General features: G+C 42.0%; 1 protein-coding gene across 3 annotated transcripts in view; it reads left to right on the top strand.

Annotated features, from left to right (window-relative positions):
- The window catches only part of prkcab (protein kinase C, alpha, b), an 83,870-nt gene that overhangs the window by 44,261 nt on the left and 25,530 nt on the right, over positions 1–14,079 (top strand). For all 3 annotated transcript variants that reach the window (XM_041062097.1, XM_041062096.1, XM_041062095.1), the window contains exons 4-5: positions 11,741–11,852; positions 13,923–14,051. In XM_041062097.1, coding sequence (XP_040918031.1) covers positions 11,741–11,852; positions 13,923–14,051 — 241 coding nt within the window. The remainder of the gene's footprint in view (positions 1–11,740; positions 11,853–13,922; positions 14,052–14,079) is intronic.

Raw genomic sequence — 14,079 nt, 5'->3', positions numbered from 1 at the left:
ACTGACAGGCCAGCTGTTGATCTTTTCGCTTCATCTTAATGCTGCGTATCTCTTAGATGAACTGAAAGCTTTCAGTCAACAACTGCTACAGTACAGCTGAGGGGGTTTGTGGTTGGATAGAAGGCGTAAATTCGTAAACTCGGTGTAGCTTGTGCTGGTGGCAGGAGGAGAGCTGTATATTCAGCACTTGTACTGAGGAAAGACAAAGAAGCAGAGAGCAGCTGTGTTGCTTATGTAATTGCAGAGACGTAAATAGTAAAGGACACACGTTTGCATCCACACACACATACACGCACACACAAACGATCAAGTGGCACAGCGGTAATCGTCTGCTATTTGGATGCTGGACAGAAACATCAGGGGCCAAAGCGGTCTCTCTGCCAGCTACAGGGCATCTGACATAATCCACACACACGTTAGTGCACGCAAGATAGACGCAAGCACACACACACAGTTGAATGTCAGAGGGTTTAGGACACATGACATCACAATATGTACACGCACACAGAGGCGTTTAGCAGAAGGACAGAGGACACCAGAACATCTGTTTACGTATTTAGATAACACACACACCTTAAAGTCAAACTGAAATTTGGATTCTGCTCACTTTGTGTGTAAGGAAATATATAATATATTGAATCTACAGTTAAGCTTTCTGCTAACAGCCTCATTAATGTTACCAGTGGACATTTGGGCATATTTGGGCTGATGTTTGGGGGCCTGGCGTTGCAAGGAGACATGGTGGTGCGACATTGCCCGGAGCATATCATAGTCCTGTATAAACCTGATACAACAATAGGGGGGAAAACTCCCACATGGAGTTGGTCTTGTAGCATTCACAATTTAAAAATCTGTCTCTTAACAACATTCAGCATTTGGGAACTCTTGAATCATGCTGTTAGGTTTGTATTCCACTTGTCAACTTGTCAACTGCCTCCCTATTCAGTATGATATAATTATAGTGAGCTACAGTTGAAAAAGATTTGTGGAAACATCACTCTGGAAATAAATTACATGGGCTGTATGGACAAAAGAAGAAATTGGTGTCTAATCACACAAGTTAAATATGTAAATGACAACCCGCCTGCAAGTTTCAGACTTATGAGAGGGAAGAGAGGACGTGTTGCCAGATTTGACTGACAAGAAGTTGCCCAACCAGAGTCTAGAACCCACCCAGTCTTTTGGATACGTTTACATTAAATGTTAAAAGTCTTCACTTATACGAGCAGATGTAGATTTTTACGAGAAGCAGGGAGTACACTGTTGAAGTAGAACATAAGGAATGTTTAAATCAGAGGTGAAACGTAGCAACGGCTAACAACTGCCCCCCACCCCTAGCTGGTGAACTGCCTGTGTGCTTGTTTAAAAATTGTTATTAAGAACCATTTGCAGACCGCAAATATACAGAAATTGCACCAATACTTTAATCATGCACTCTGGAGAACACTAACATTGGTGCTGCTGTCACTGCAGAAAAACAAACAAAATATTTCTTCTTTTTTTGGTCATTTTAACCAAATAAGCACACAAGTCAGAACAAACACCAAAGATAAATTTCGTTTTGGTTTAAAGCTTCACTCTTGCTCTCACAGTTATAAACATTTATGGAGTCTGTCCTTCAATATCACTACTCTCTGCACAAACATTTCTTGGGGTTTAATATTGACTCCTTACGTCAAAAACATATCATGTTGGCATTGTAAGTGTAGTGATTATATTATAGAGTACTTATTGCTACGATCAAGGCACAAATGATTACACAAAATGTAATTAGACAAACTTGATCTATGAAACAGCATTTTGTCATCCCATACATCCTCCAGACACATTATTATCACAGATGGCCACAGAGGATTATCGTGTGTAATTATGTCCCATGCTGCTATGGGCTTTAGCTATCTGTCTCTCTTATGTGCTCCATAGGCTGGATGTGCATTCTGCAATTTTCTGGGTTTGTTTGCTTGTTGACGTCACACGGCCTATAAGCACTTGTGTAAAGCTGCACTCCTGGTTCTCATCAACTGAGGGATTTATCAATGAGGTGATTATTATCAAATCCTGTGGGTGCTGATTGTAATTTGAAGGATGTGTAAAGCATTGGGAGCTTAATGATGTTTTTATGCTAAAGGCGAGGCACACACATGCTTATATTACTGTTCAGTTCATCACAAACAAGTAAGAGTAACATTTCCCTAAATTCAGTTTATGTTTAGTTACAGCAGAGTAAATAATGTTTTTGGTCTTTTTTAGCTCTGGTCTATGTGCAGAATATCAGCACTTTAAGTCCCCCAGTTTAGTGTAGGAACATGTAATATATGGTTTGTCACACACATGCATGTGTAACAGCTGTAGTTATGAAAGTACACCTCCTTGTCCTGTTTGTATGTGTGTGTGCGTGTCAGAGAGAGAAAGAGAGAGAAAGAGATGGCCACCTGGGGCCTGTCCTCCTTGGTTTCCGTGGTGATGTCGCAGTGATTAACGTGCAGGTATGTTAACAGCCAGTTGCCTGGTTCTCACGTCAAAGCTTTAATAACCACACAGGGGAAACTGGGGGTAAAATGGGGACTGTGGGGAGGCAGGTGATAGATGACCTGAAAAGTTTTTGTGGTTTCCCTTTTTTTTTTTTTCTTAAACTTTTATGACAGCATGGTAATAGTTGACTTGCATCCTTTTAAAACTGCATCATGTGAAAATCAGATTTTGTAAGCGCAGTGAAACAGCGGGTATAATTATTCACCGCTGAAACGAGACGGAAATGTCGGCAGCAAACAGGAAAAGTGAGAGAGAACGCTAAAGATATTCTTAGCCAGCAATTATTCTCTGCATGTCTGCTTCTTCAGTCGTTATTTTTAGCTCTACCTCTTCGGTAAAGGTCTTCTTGTTTTTGTCCCTTTTGTGCATAATGTGGTATTTTATATTTAGTTAATTCCTGACTGCGATGTTTTCCTAATTGGACGTGTCTGTGATGAGACAGAAAAAGCAGGAATGACACTGATCTTCTGCAGGATTGCTAAGACATGCAGGCACCTTCGATAGAAACTCATCTCTTTACCTTTATTTATCCAGGTAATTTTCACTGAGAGCAATGCTCTCTTCTTCACACCTGGAAGCTGCCCAGTACAGCCACAGTCTAATCTGATTGCTCTGAGCTAGAGCGCTGGAGCAGATGGGGGATAAGTGGTTAAAGGCCTGGCTCAAAGGCACCATATGAGGCTGCACTTCCCTTATCCAGATTTATTGTGCCAGTCCAAGGATGGAACGGGTAACAGTAAAGTCCATTTCTCCAGCACAGCTCACATATTATTGTAATGTAATGAAAACAGGAGCTTTCAATAAACAAGATACTGTCCAGTGAAAAGAGATTGACTTCCCAGGAAGAAGGAATTATCTATTGTTTCAGCAAATACTCAAAAGTAACATTTGTTCATGTCCAAGTGACAGCGCCCTCCAGTGGCTGAAGGAATTCTGACTCATGTCTGTTGGAATTAAAGGAGGAAATCAGTTACTGTAGATTATGTAGTGTATGTAGTTTAGAAATGTATAGCATCTCCCAACACACCGCAACCACATACAAAAGAAACTAACTTATAACAGATGTTACTATTTACAGAAGACAAGAAACTTCTATTCTACTCTGTTTTCTGAAGCTTAAAAGTTTAGCTCCTGGGTCTTATACAAGAGGTCGCTCTTTATGTGCAGTAAAGAGCAGTAGTTGCATGTGTTTACATTCTGTATGTAGCCATTTGTGTTGGCTTGGTATAGGCACAGTGCGAAGCCCAGATTCCTGTTACTCTAAGTGGGATTCTCCACCACCTCTCGACAAAGTCAACTATCCACTGAACAGCTCAGCCTCTCTCACAACCGTTTAGCTCAATTACCACCGAGCAGAGATGGAGCTATCACCGCTGGTGTCTCCTAATGGTGGCCAACAACTGCAGCCACAGAGACCTCCAGTCAGATGGCGGAGCACCCAGGAAGTGATGATACTCTCGCAGGCTGAAAGCACCCGCTTGGCCTCTGTGTGAATACAACAAAGGTTCAGCTGCAGCTCATGTCAGAGAGGGGGGGCCCACACACATGCATATAAAAGCAAGCCTCATATCCTAGTCAGTCTAATTAAATGCTGTGTTTGATGATGAAAGTTGGGTTCTGATGAAAGGGCGTGTGGTGTTCAGAGGTGCAGTGTAAATGCATCTGAACACTGGATCGCTCCTCCACTGTTAATTAGAGCGCAGCAGGGAAGGATTAAGGACCTGACACCTGTGTCTGCTCGGTTTGATTTCACTGTGTATGCTGTGTGTTTGTCAGTGGTGGAAAATATTTTAGCATTTTATGCTACTGTGTACTTATACTGGCTTACTTTCAGAGGAAAATACTGTACCACTGCAGCTGGTTACCAATTAGATTTCAGAGATTTTACATAAAAACATATGAAAAATATATAAAATACACTACATTGCAAAATGTTTAAAAGCATATCCCAATCTTTTGGGCTTGAAACCTCTTAAATATCGTCTGAATAGGGCCCCTTATTAGATCTCTGTGACTTATACCAGAGACATTTTCCCTGTATACTTCTCATTAAAATAACTGTTGAATATGGTGGCCCTGAAGGGCACTGCTGAAGGAGAAAGTGCACCCTTAAGGGAACCACACCCTAGATCCAGAAATGCAACGAATACCAAAATACATACAAATATTTTGCTGATAATACTTAAATAGGATTTTGAATGCAGGAGTCTTACATATAGTGGAGTATTTTTATTGCATATTTATTGTTGTGCTACAGAACTTCAGGAAAGGATGTGAGTACGTTTTTGACCAGTGGTGTGCGTCCTCTCACTATGATGGTTCTGTTTGTTTGTAGTTGTTGTATAATACTGCGTATTTCAAGCCACGCCATAACCCTTATCACTCTCTAAAATAGTCAAGAGAAGTACTCATCTTCTCATAACTGGTACATATGGAACAGCATCATATCCATAATCAACTACACATCTCATCATCAAAAATCACAGTATCCCTTAATCCAGTGAGCTCGCTTGGAGATTGCTCTCTGCACCATTTCTCATTAATGAGCTCATTCATATCCCTTGTGTGTGTGTATGTGTGTGTGTGTGTGTGTGTGAGTGCATGTTGCAGTACATATATGCATGTATGTGAGTGGCGTGTAATGCATTTTGATGTTTAATTCACTAACGAGACTAGAGAGGCGTACGATCAGAGGCACAACAACAAGGCACACAACAAATGACAGATATATAAGACATGCATTTACTGCCAAGAGAAGAGCAGGCAGGCCAGAGGCAGACCAACACACACACACACACACACACACACACACACACACACACACACACACATACACACACCATCACTTCATATAACATCAGTGAGCACAGTATTAGCCTTAATGTGCATGAAGCAACCTCAAGGCTAGCACTTGTTTCATATGACTTCTCTTTTAATATCAGTGTTTAAAGTTCCTTGTTTGTATTTGCTGCCTGATTTACAGGCTATAAATCTGTCTTCTACATAATGAGGCTACAACTGGATAGTCTGAGGGCGACGGCCCATTAAACACTGACAGGCAGCTGCAGGTGGAGAGAGAGAGAAAGAGAGAGAGAGAGAGAGAGAGAGAGAGATGTCATCCTGCTAATTAAATCAGTGATCCATAGTCAATACAGGTGCCATTTTCTCTCTTTACAGCCATCGTGTGAAGACGCAGATGACCTAAAGACAGCAAACAGTCATAGTCTTTTCCGGTGTGTGAAAAATCAGCAGGGAGATGATAGAAGAGATGATGTGGTAATGAGCTGATCATTGTGCTGTTTCAATCGGCAGTAGTTCCCAGCTGTCTGCCTTGTCCCTTCTCTAAGCTTTGCCCTTATTCCTCACATTCATCGTGTCTTGTCTTCCGCTGTTTTCTGCTGTTGATATATCTCATGTCAGCTCTTTCCCTCCTCTGTCGTCCCTCTTCTTCTCTCTTCCACTGAGTCACTGCCTCATTGTTGTTTTTATCAGTGTCAGAAGACAGTTTAGTTCCCACAAGTGACACGATTGATCGCGTGAAGCCAATCTCCACCCGGGTGGCTGTCAGGGTCTGTATTTGAATAGCTCAGTGTGTACTTGAGTGTGTACTTGAGTGTGTGTTTGTGTGCGTCTGAGTGTATGTGAGAGAGGAAGAGGTAGAGAGAGATTGTAGGCAAATTATAATTTGTCTAAGTGACATAAGTGGATTTTCTTAATCATAATAAAGTGGCACTCAGTTATAATTCTACACATAGAGTGAACTACTTGAAGTCCAGGCTATAATCATTTATGTTTTCCACTGCCTTTTGTTCAGTTTCATCTCAAAGTCTTGTTTCAGCTCCATCTTGTGTGATCCTTTGCATTTTGTTGCGACTGGAGAGTCTCACTTGTGCCCTGAGCCCAACTTTTTGCTATTACTCTACTATCATTACAGGCCTGGGGCGCTCTTCACCAACATGCGAGCTGCAGTTTGCAACATGAGTTAATTTCCGTTCATTTTCATCTTGACACGTTTCATTAGTACAAACAAACATCATGCTTGCAGACCATATGTTAGCATGCGAGAGCACCCTAGGACTATTTCATTCCTTTTGTGAAACAGGCCCGATGTTTTCTTGCTCATCCCTGACACATGAAATTCACTTCTGCAAAGAAGTATCTACATTTAGTAAAAATTGACAGGAGATTCATATTTATTGATTTAATTAATTTCTTACTGACTGGCTTTACAGAAGCTGGAGAAGGAAGGTTTTTACTGTGGCTAATATGCACTATTCAGAAAATACAATAACTAATGTAAGAATAAAATGTGACAACATCACTTTGGACTCTAGCATGCTATTAAGGGCGTTTTTCATTCCTGTCCAGCATTTTATAATCAAAATGATTAATCTTGTTAATCAAGAAGAAAACCAGCAGACTAATCAAAAATGAAAATAATCATTAGCTGCATTCCTAAACGACTCTGCTGAAGAACAGACTCTGAGAAGATCATTTCTGAAACGCTCCCAGTGGATATTTGAACCACAACAAAGACACAGTATATCCGTATCTAGTGGACATGAGGGGTTAGTCACACAGTTGTAGGACCTTGTTAAGTTGTTACACATTAGAAATATGTACCTCAAGATGTTTTTTTTTCTTTCTATCGGCAAAACATCACATACACAGTGATGCCAGAAGGTTTATTAGGTGAAGCTGTCAGTCCTCCCTCTGTTTAATTGTGTAAGTGACAGTTTGTCTCCACGTTGTGGACACGCGCCTGTTCGGTGAGGCCCACGGTGGCTGGCTGGCTGAGTGTGCAAAGTGTCAACTCTTGGCCTGGAGATTTGGTGTTACTTCGATGCCACCCACCCGCACACCCACAGACACACACACTGCCGAGCCTTGTCTCTGACATCCATCTCCTGTTCTGTCCACGTGGCTCCTGTTTGTCTCTAGATCTGTTGCTGTCCATCTTTCTTTTCTTTATTTTTCTTTACAGATCTCTTTGCTTGTCACACACACATACATACAGACACACACACTCATTTCAAACTGCCATTGAGTGCAGTATGCAGTGTGTGCCCTTCACCACTACAGGTCAGACTGTTGCCTGTTCAGTAAAGGCTGTAGGCAGTGTGTGTTTGTACTGGCCTGACAACACGAGTTGTTTTGGGTCCATGCCACCAGGAGAGAATAACTGAGAATCCTCTCAGCTAAAAACTTCCCTGCATGGGTTTCTCTTTTTCAGCCGAGCAGCTGAGCTTCAGCCTTGAGGAAAGGGATCATTTCATCGTTTGTCTGGCTCCAAGATCACTCATGTTGTTCACTTCACTAGTTTACTTCTATCTGGACTCACTTAGTATTTGTAGCGATGTTGTCTTTCATGCACATGCCTGCAGAAACATGCACACGCTTGATTTTATTAAGCCACAGAGTGATTTACTCGCCACTTTTCCTCCTTCTCTGTTTGCTTTCTCTCCGCTGACTCAATCTATCACTGAATTTTCTCTAACCAAATATCACCATAGCAACTGTACAGTTGTTCACTTTATTCCCCCAAGCCCCTCATCCCTCGCACACACACACACATATGCACACACGCACACACTCACGGTATGATTCTGGTCTTTTAATTTAATTGTAGTTTCAGTGTTTTTCTGTTTGCTGTTGTTTTTGAACGATTTAATTCCTCACAGTGATGTCTGGGGACCATTTTGCTATTGCCCAGTGAGTGTTTGTGTTGTTCACAAATTGTTCCACTGACAGTTTGGTAAAACAACAAGTAGAAAAATCCTTCATGAAGCTTCACTGAATCATATCACTTAGTAAATCTGTTATCCAGCCTGTTTGTATGTTTATTCTGATTTCTTCTGTATCTCTAAGTTTATAAATTCTTTATCTAGCCCTGGATAAAGTAGCGGACTATGGTCAAGTTTATCGGCTGAGTGTAAACAAAACTTTTCTTTATTTATGAGAAAAATCCACAGGGAAGCTTTAAGGGAAGTGTGTGTGATTCCAGATTAAAGTGGCATTTCACTGGACCCTGTGGGGAAATTCTCCTTTCTTTTTCCTTTTCAATCGGCTCTGGAGAGATGCAACGCTGCTGCCTAGGGACACTTCAGTGGGCGGGATGCCTCTCATAATAATCATATCAAATCAAACAAGAACGATGATAACAGACTGAAAAATGCCTTTGCTTACGAAACATCATAAGGGGAGATTATACCACAAATTACACTTTGTAATCATCAACCCAATTTGTATGGAGCATATGTGAAGGCAGCTCTGAAGGGTCGCCTGTTAACCAATTAACCCCAGACATGAATCACATCAGCCTCTTTGCTCTCCCCTTCACTTTTTATGGTGATTATATCCAATTAGTAATTAGATATTGTTACCTCCAGTGGCAATGTGCCTGTCAATGCCTGACTATAATTAGCAAGACCCATGTTTGACTCATTGCCACTCTGCTCCCATCACCGACGTCTTCCTCTTCTTCTGCTTGATGTGGCCCTCGTTACGCTCCGAGGAATTCAGCAGTAGTATCATCTCGCCTCACTGCAACCGACTTCCCTCCTGGTTTCGCCTCAGCAGCTCTGTCTGTTATTGTCGACAGTTTGTGCACTAGGGTCCTTGCCCAGCGCTGCATGATGTGCAATATTTAAATGGCCGAGGGGATGTTTGATAGATACAGACTGAAATGATGACTTATCAAGCTGGTTGGAAATTCAGCTTCTACCACACTCCACTTTACGATGTTTGTATTTAATGTGTTTTGCGAGAATCGCTATAAATTTGAACATGTATTTGGCAGTGCTTTGGCTCCGTGACTAAACTCCTTTGGGCCTCACATGTTTGAATGTGAGTCAGGTATTCATGCTTTTTCTAACACATTTATAAATGGAAAGCTCTGTGGTGTTTGTATGTATGTATAAGTGAAGTGGCAAGAAAAAAAGCAAGGATGAGTTTCCTTCAGTCCTCTCTCAGAAACCATTCATTTCACCCATGGATGGATCGCTGAACACTTATACCAGGCCCAGGGGTCCAAGAGGCCCCTAAGCCATGGCCTCAGTGTGAAGAAGCTGTTGTGAACAATTTGTTTCAGTGTCAAAGGGTTCAGTCATTCTTAATAAGCTTTCATAAATGAAAAAAAAAAATTGACAATGGCATCATAACCGCTGTTAGGCCTCCCGCTCAGTATAGGCACCATGCAACGCTGGCCCTCTGGCTCTGCTGGAACATATCAAAAACATCTACAACTGTGTGTTCACTTGACCAAACAACTTCAACAAAGTTGAAGTGTTTGATACACAATCAAAGCAAAGAAAGGGTTCAACTTGTCTCCTTTATCTTGAGTCTCTTGAAACACTTTAGGGTAAAACATCTTGGGCTCGCTGTCCAGAGATTTGGAGGTGAAGGGAGTGAGGAAGAAGGCTGATGAAGTCAAAGAAAGAGGAAGAAATGGAGAGTGGGGAGATACTATCTCCTCTGTTGCTGCCTAAGTCCCTGGTTGTTCAGATAGAAAGCCTATTTTAAGAGAAATTCCATGTTTCCACAATTGAAAAGCTGAACAGAATGAGTGTTCACGCAGTATGGATTCGAACATGGGTTATGGGTTGCAGAAGGAGGGAGACCCAGGAGATACTCAGTCAGAACACAAGGGGCATCTGATTTTTGTTTTTATTTTTGTATTTTTTTCAAAACAAAAAAAAAAGCCCTAAAGAAAGGCCGGAGAAGAGGAGCAAAAATAGGCAAGCTTTCTAAAAGGAGAACATGCTAATTAGACTTCTCCGGGACTCTCACGCCACTGATTGCTTCCCCTGCCAATCACACTCTAACCACCCAGCATCTCACTCCTCCTTCAGACACAGACTTTCCCTCCACATCTCACAGTTGCAGAGTCTCTTTCACGATCTCCTCCTTCTTCTTCTTTCATCAGTTTGATTTAGCGTGTTTGTGTTTGTGGAAAAAGGGCACTTTCCAACGATGTGGGCCCACTTACTCAGTCAGTGGCCTGTATAATTACACATGCAGCCATTCTGACACATTTCAGCATGATGGAGGCGACGCTTGTGGGGGTTTATCCACCCTCATTTGCAGGGCTTTAATTACAGCTATGTTTGTTTTGTAGTGATTGTAGAAATTAGCTAACCTCAGCTATCACAATATGGAATGGAAAACATATGAATCGATTTCCAGTAAGAGAAATTTGACTGTGCAGAATAACAGATCCCACTACAAATGCTCCAGCCATACATGCATATGTGTTGCGGAAGACATCACAAGACTTTTTATAACATCACCCAGTTTCTACTGTCCTGCCTGTTTTCTTGGAAACCTAGCAGAGCATCAATCCCCATTTGCTCATTAGCTCAATTTTTACTCAGTCTCACTGCCAGATGTTCTGGGCAACAGCTCCTGGCACTACAGGATCACTGTACAGTGTTGAATGTGCCTTAACAACATCTGAAGATTTAAATGGGGAGGATGCTGGGAAGGCTTCCAGGATAAGAAGATGGAGAGAACTGACACCAAGCGCGAAAACACTTGAACCTTACACGTTCCCACGCACTGATAAGGACCTGACATATCCTTTCCATCTGGATATTTCTTTCTTTTTCTTTCTTTCTTTCTTTCTTTCTTTCTTTCTTTCTTTCTTTCTTTTCCTTATCATCAGCTAAAACTCAGCTACCCTACATGGAAATTAAAGTGAAGTGCTGTTTAGTGTCTTAATGAGGCAAAAAAGAGCCAGATTTTAAGGCTCTTTAAAATCATTAATTCCATTAATTACAGAGGGAGACATTAAGCAGTAGAGTGATAAACAGATGTTGCAAGAAAGATCCATTTGTATTCCCTAACAAAAATGTTGCTGGACTCTTGGACCATTTTTATTCCAATTATTTTTGTAAAGTAAAATTTGAACGAATAGAGGTTCTTTTTAATGCCAAATTATGCCTTACTTTTTGCCTGTTAGAAGCCTTTTCCTGAGAAAGAAAAGAAGTGTCTCGTGAGGAAAAAATGGAAGACTTCTTGTCTTGCTTCAGAAAAGATGAGCAAATGAGCTATTCTACAAATACATCTGGCACCTTTAGTCCTGTTGTTATTGTCTGTATTTGTGCTACCATAACTGACTTGGGTTTGTTTGTTTGTTTAAATTTGGATTAAAATCATCAGTCCAGTGATTATGTAATGGTTTTTCTTCCTGTCTCCCTTCATTGCCCAGGATCCCAGAAGCAAACACAAGTTCAAGATTCACACGTACGGCAGTCCCACCTTCTGTGACCACTGTGGTTCACTGCTCTACGGGCTTATTCACCAAGGGATGAAATGTGACAGTGAGTACACACCCTCTCTGTGTGCATGTGTGTGTGTGTCGAATATGCTGTGCTGGTTTCCGTCCTAGAGCCGGCCCTAATGAGAACAGATGGGAATAGACTGGTACTGTACTACACTCAGCCACATCTGAGGCCCAGGCAGAATTCACCTGCTGAGTCCTCTCTGCGCTCCCATTCTTTCCACCCACACTCCTCTATCAGCCCTTCCCTCCTTTGCCTGTATGACCCCATCCTGCACTGGAGTTTCCTCATTTTAATTCTCCTTTTCCTCCCACCTGTTCTCTTTCTTCCCTCTGTGCTATACCCATTATTTTCCCTTTACTCCCACCTTTCCCCCCTTTCCCTTTCCCCTCTACATCATCATTTTTATTTCCCTTTACATTTTTTCTGCCGTGTCCTCCTCTGTTGTATCCCTCACTGTACCTTCTCTGTCCCCTCTCCCCTCCTGATTCCACATCTTCTCCATCCATCACTCGCCCTCCCTCTCTCCTCCTCTTACTCTGTCTATCCATCTGTGGGTCTCTGGTGGCGGCCTCATCGCAGATGGTAATGGGAGCACACCAGAACAAATTGATGCGGGGAGGCCATCGCTATTACGAGCCGCTTCCCCATCTCTCGTCTCTCCTTGTCTCCTCCCAGCATGTCAGCTTGACAAGCCCGCCAAGTGGAGGGAGGAAGAGGGGGAGAGAGCGGGAGAGATGGATGGTTGGATGGAAGAGGACAGAAAGAGGAAGGAGGAGGGCAGAAAATACAGAGGGGAGGAGAGGGAGGGGACGTTAGACAGAAAGTTAGAGGGCAGTAAGGGACAGAGGAGGAAACGAGGGGGAATAGGCGAACAAATGTTCACTCTCCCCTCTGGTCCCTCATCTGTTTGGCTTTGTCGATGTGTGTGTGTGTGTGTGTGTGTGTGTAAAAGAGAGAGAGAGAGTGAGAGAGTGAGTACACCAAACAGTCACAAGCAAAATGAAAGAATTTTTTAAAATGAAAAGCTAACTAGCCTCTTTATTGTTATCCAGTAATGTTTATCAACATTTATCAAAATTAAGACCACATTTCCCATAAACCCTCTTGCTTCCAGACAAACTGGATCTTTACTGAGGAGAACAGAGAAATTACCCTTCCATTATCATTTCATTGTTTCCTCTAACTTCCCTGCAGTGTGGCTCCACACGTGCTGAAAGAACAACACTTTCCTCCCTTTTTGTACCATAGTTCAGCTCATTTTTCCACAATATCCAAACCAGTGTGACACTGTGGAGGCTGCTAGTCCACTGGACATTGAACCTAACCTGCTTACAATGATTATAGCATCTCTAAGTTAACGTGGTGATTATTGATGTTTAAGTGCTGGACAGCAGCTTTGAGAAAAGCTTTAACCCACCTGAAAGAGACATGAATGAATACAAAACCATGCCAATGCATCCAATAGTTGTTGAAATACTGTAGTTCAGCCTGGAAAGAAGCATTCCCATCCCTGGAGCCCTGCCAGTAACATGGCTAAAAAAACAATTGCAGCTAACCCCAGTATAGATTTTACTTCAGTACAATGTTAGAAATAAAAAATTCTATTCAAGATTTATACAGATGAAAGTGGAGGTGAAACTTTGCAGTTCATTGAATATAAGGTTCAAGTTAAGGTTTAGTGAGTGCAGAACCACAACTCCCTGTCCTCTCTAAGAATCTGTTTTTATTTATTTTATCTTTTATTCTACCTTTTCTTAGCCATAGTAATTCAGCACAGCTCCCTGTTTTATTTTTGCTGTGCACTCACTCTGTGTCAGCTGTCACTGAGACTTCTGTAGAATAACTGTCAGTTCAAGTCACACCTACTCTTTGTACATTTTCTTCAAGGGCAGAAAATTTTCCACACAAAAGGGCATGAACCTTGGTAAATCCAGCAAAATGTGCAATCGACCACACTTATCCTAACCTGTCCTAACCTGAGGGGTATTTCACTATACTAACATGAGGAGTTTCAAAGGGACACAAACACTACTCCAGGCCTAAAAAAATCAGTCCTCTACATATAAATTCAGCACTCTTTTCACACTGTTCTCTGTCTCTTTCCAGCCTGCGACATGAACGTGCACAAGCAGTGTGTGGTCAACGTGCCAAGCCTGTGTGGGACGGACCACACAGAGCGTCGAGGTCGTCTCTTCCTCAAGATCGAGGTCAGCCTGGACAGGCTACACGTCACAGGTTGGTTTCAAAGCTCAAGCAGTGTGTA

The sequence above is a fragment of the Toxotes jaculatrix genome, chromosome 18 (genome assembly GCF_017976425.1).
Source record: "Toxotes jaculatrix isolate fToxJac2 chromosome 18, fToxJac2.pri, whole genome shotgun sequence".
In the NCBI taxonomy this organism is placed as follows: domain Eukaryota; kingdom Metazoa; phylum Chordata; class Actinopteri; family Toxotidae; genus Toxotes; species Toxotes jaculatrix.
Note: the sequence above shows the minus strand (reverse complement) of the source record. Positions and strands in the feature narration are given on the sequence as shown.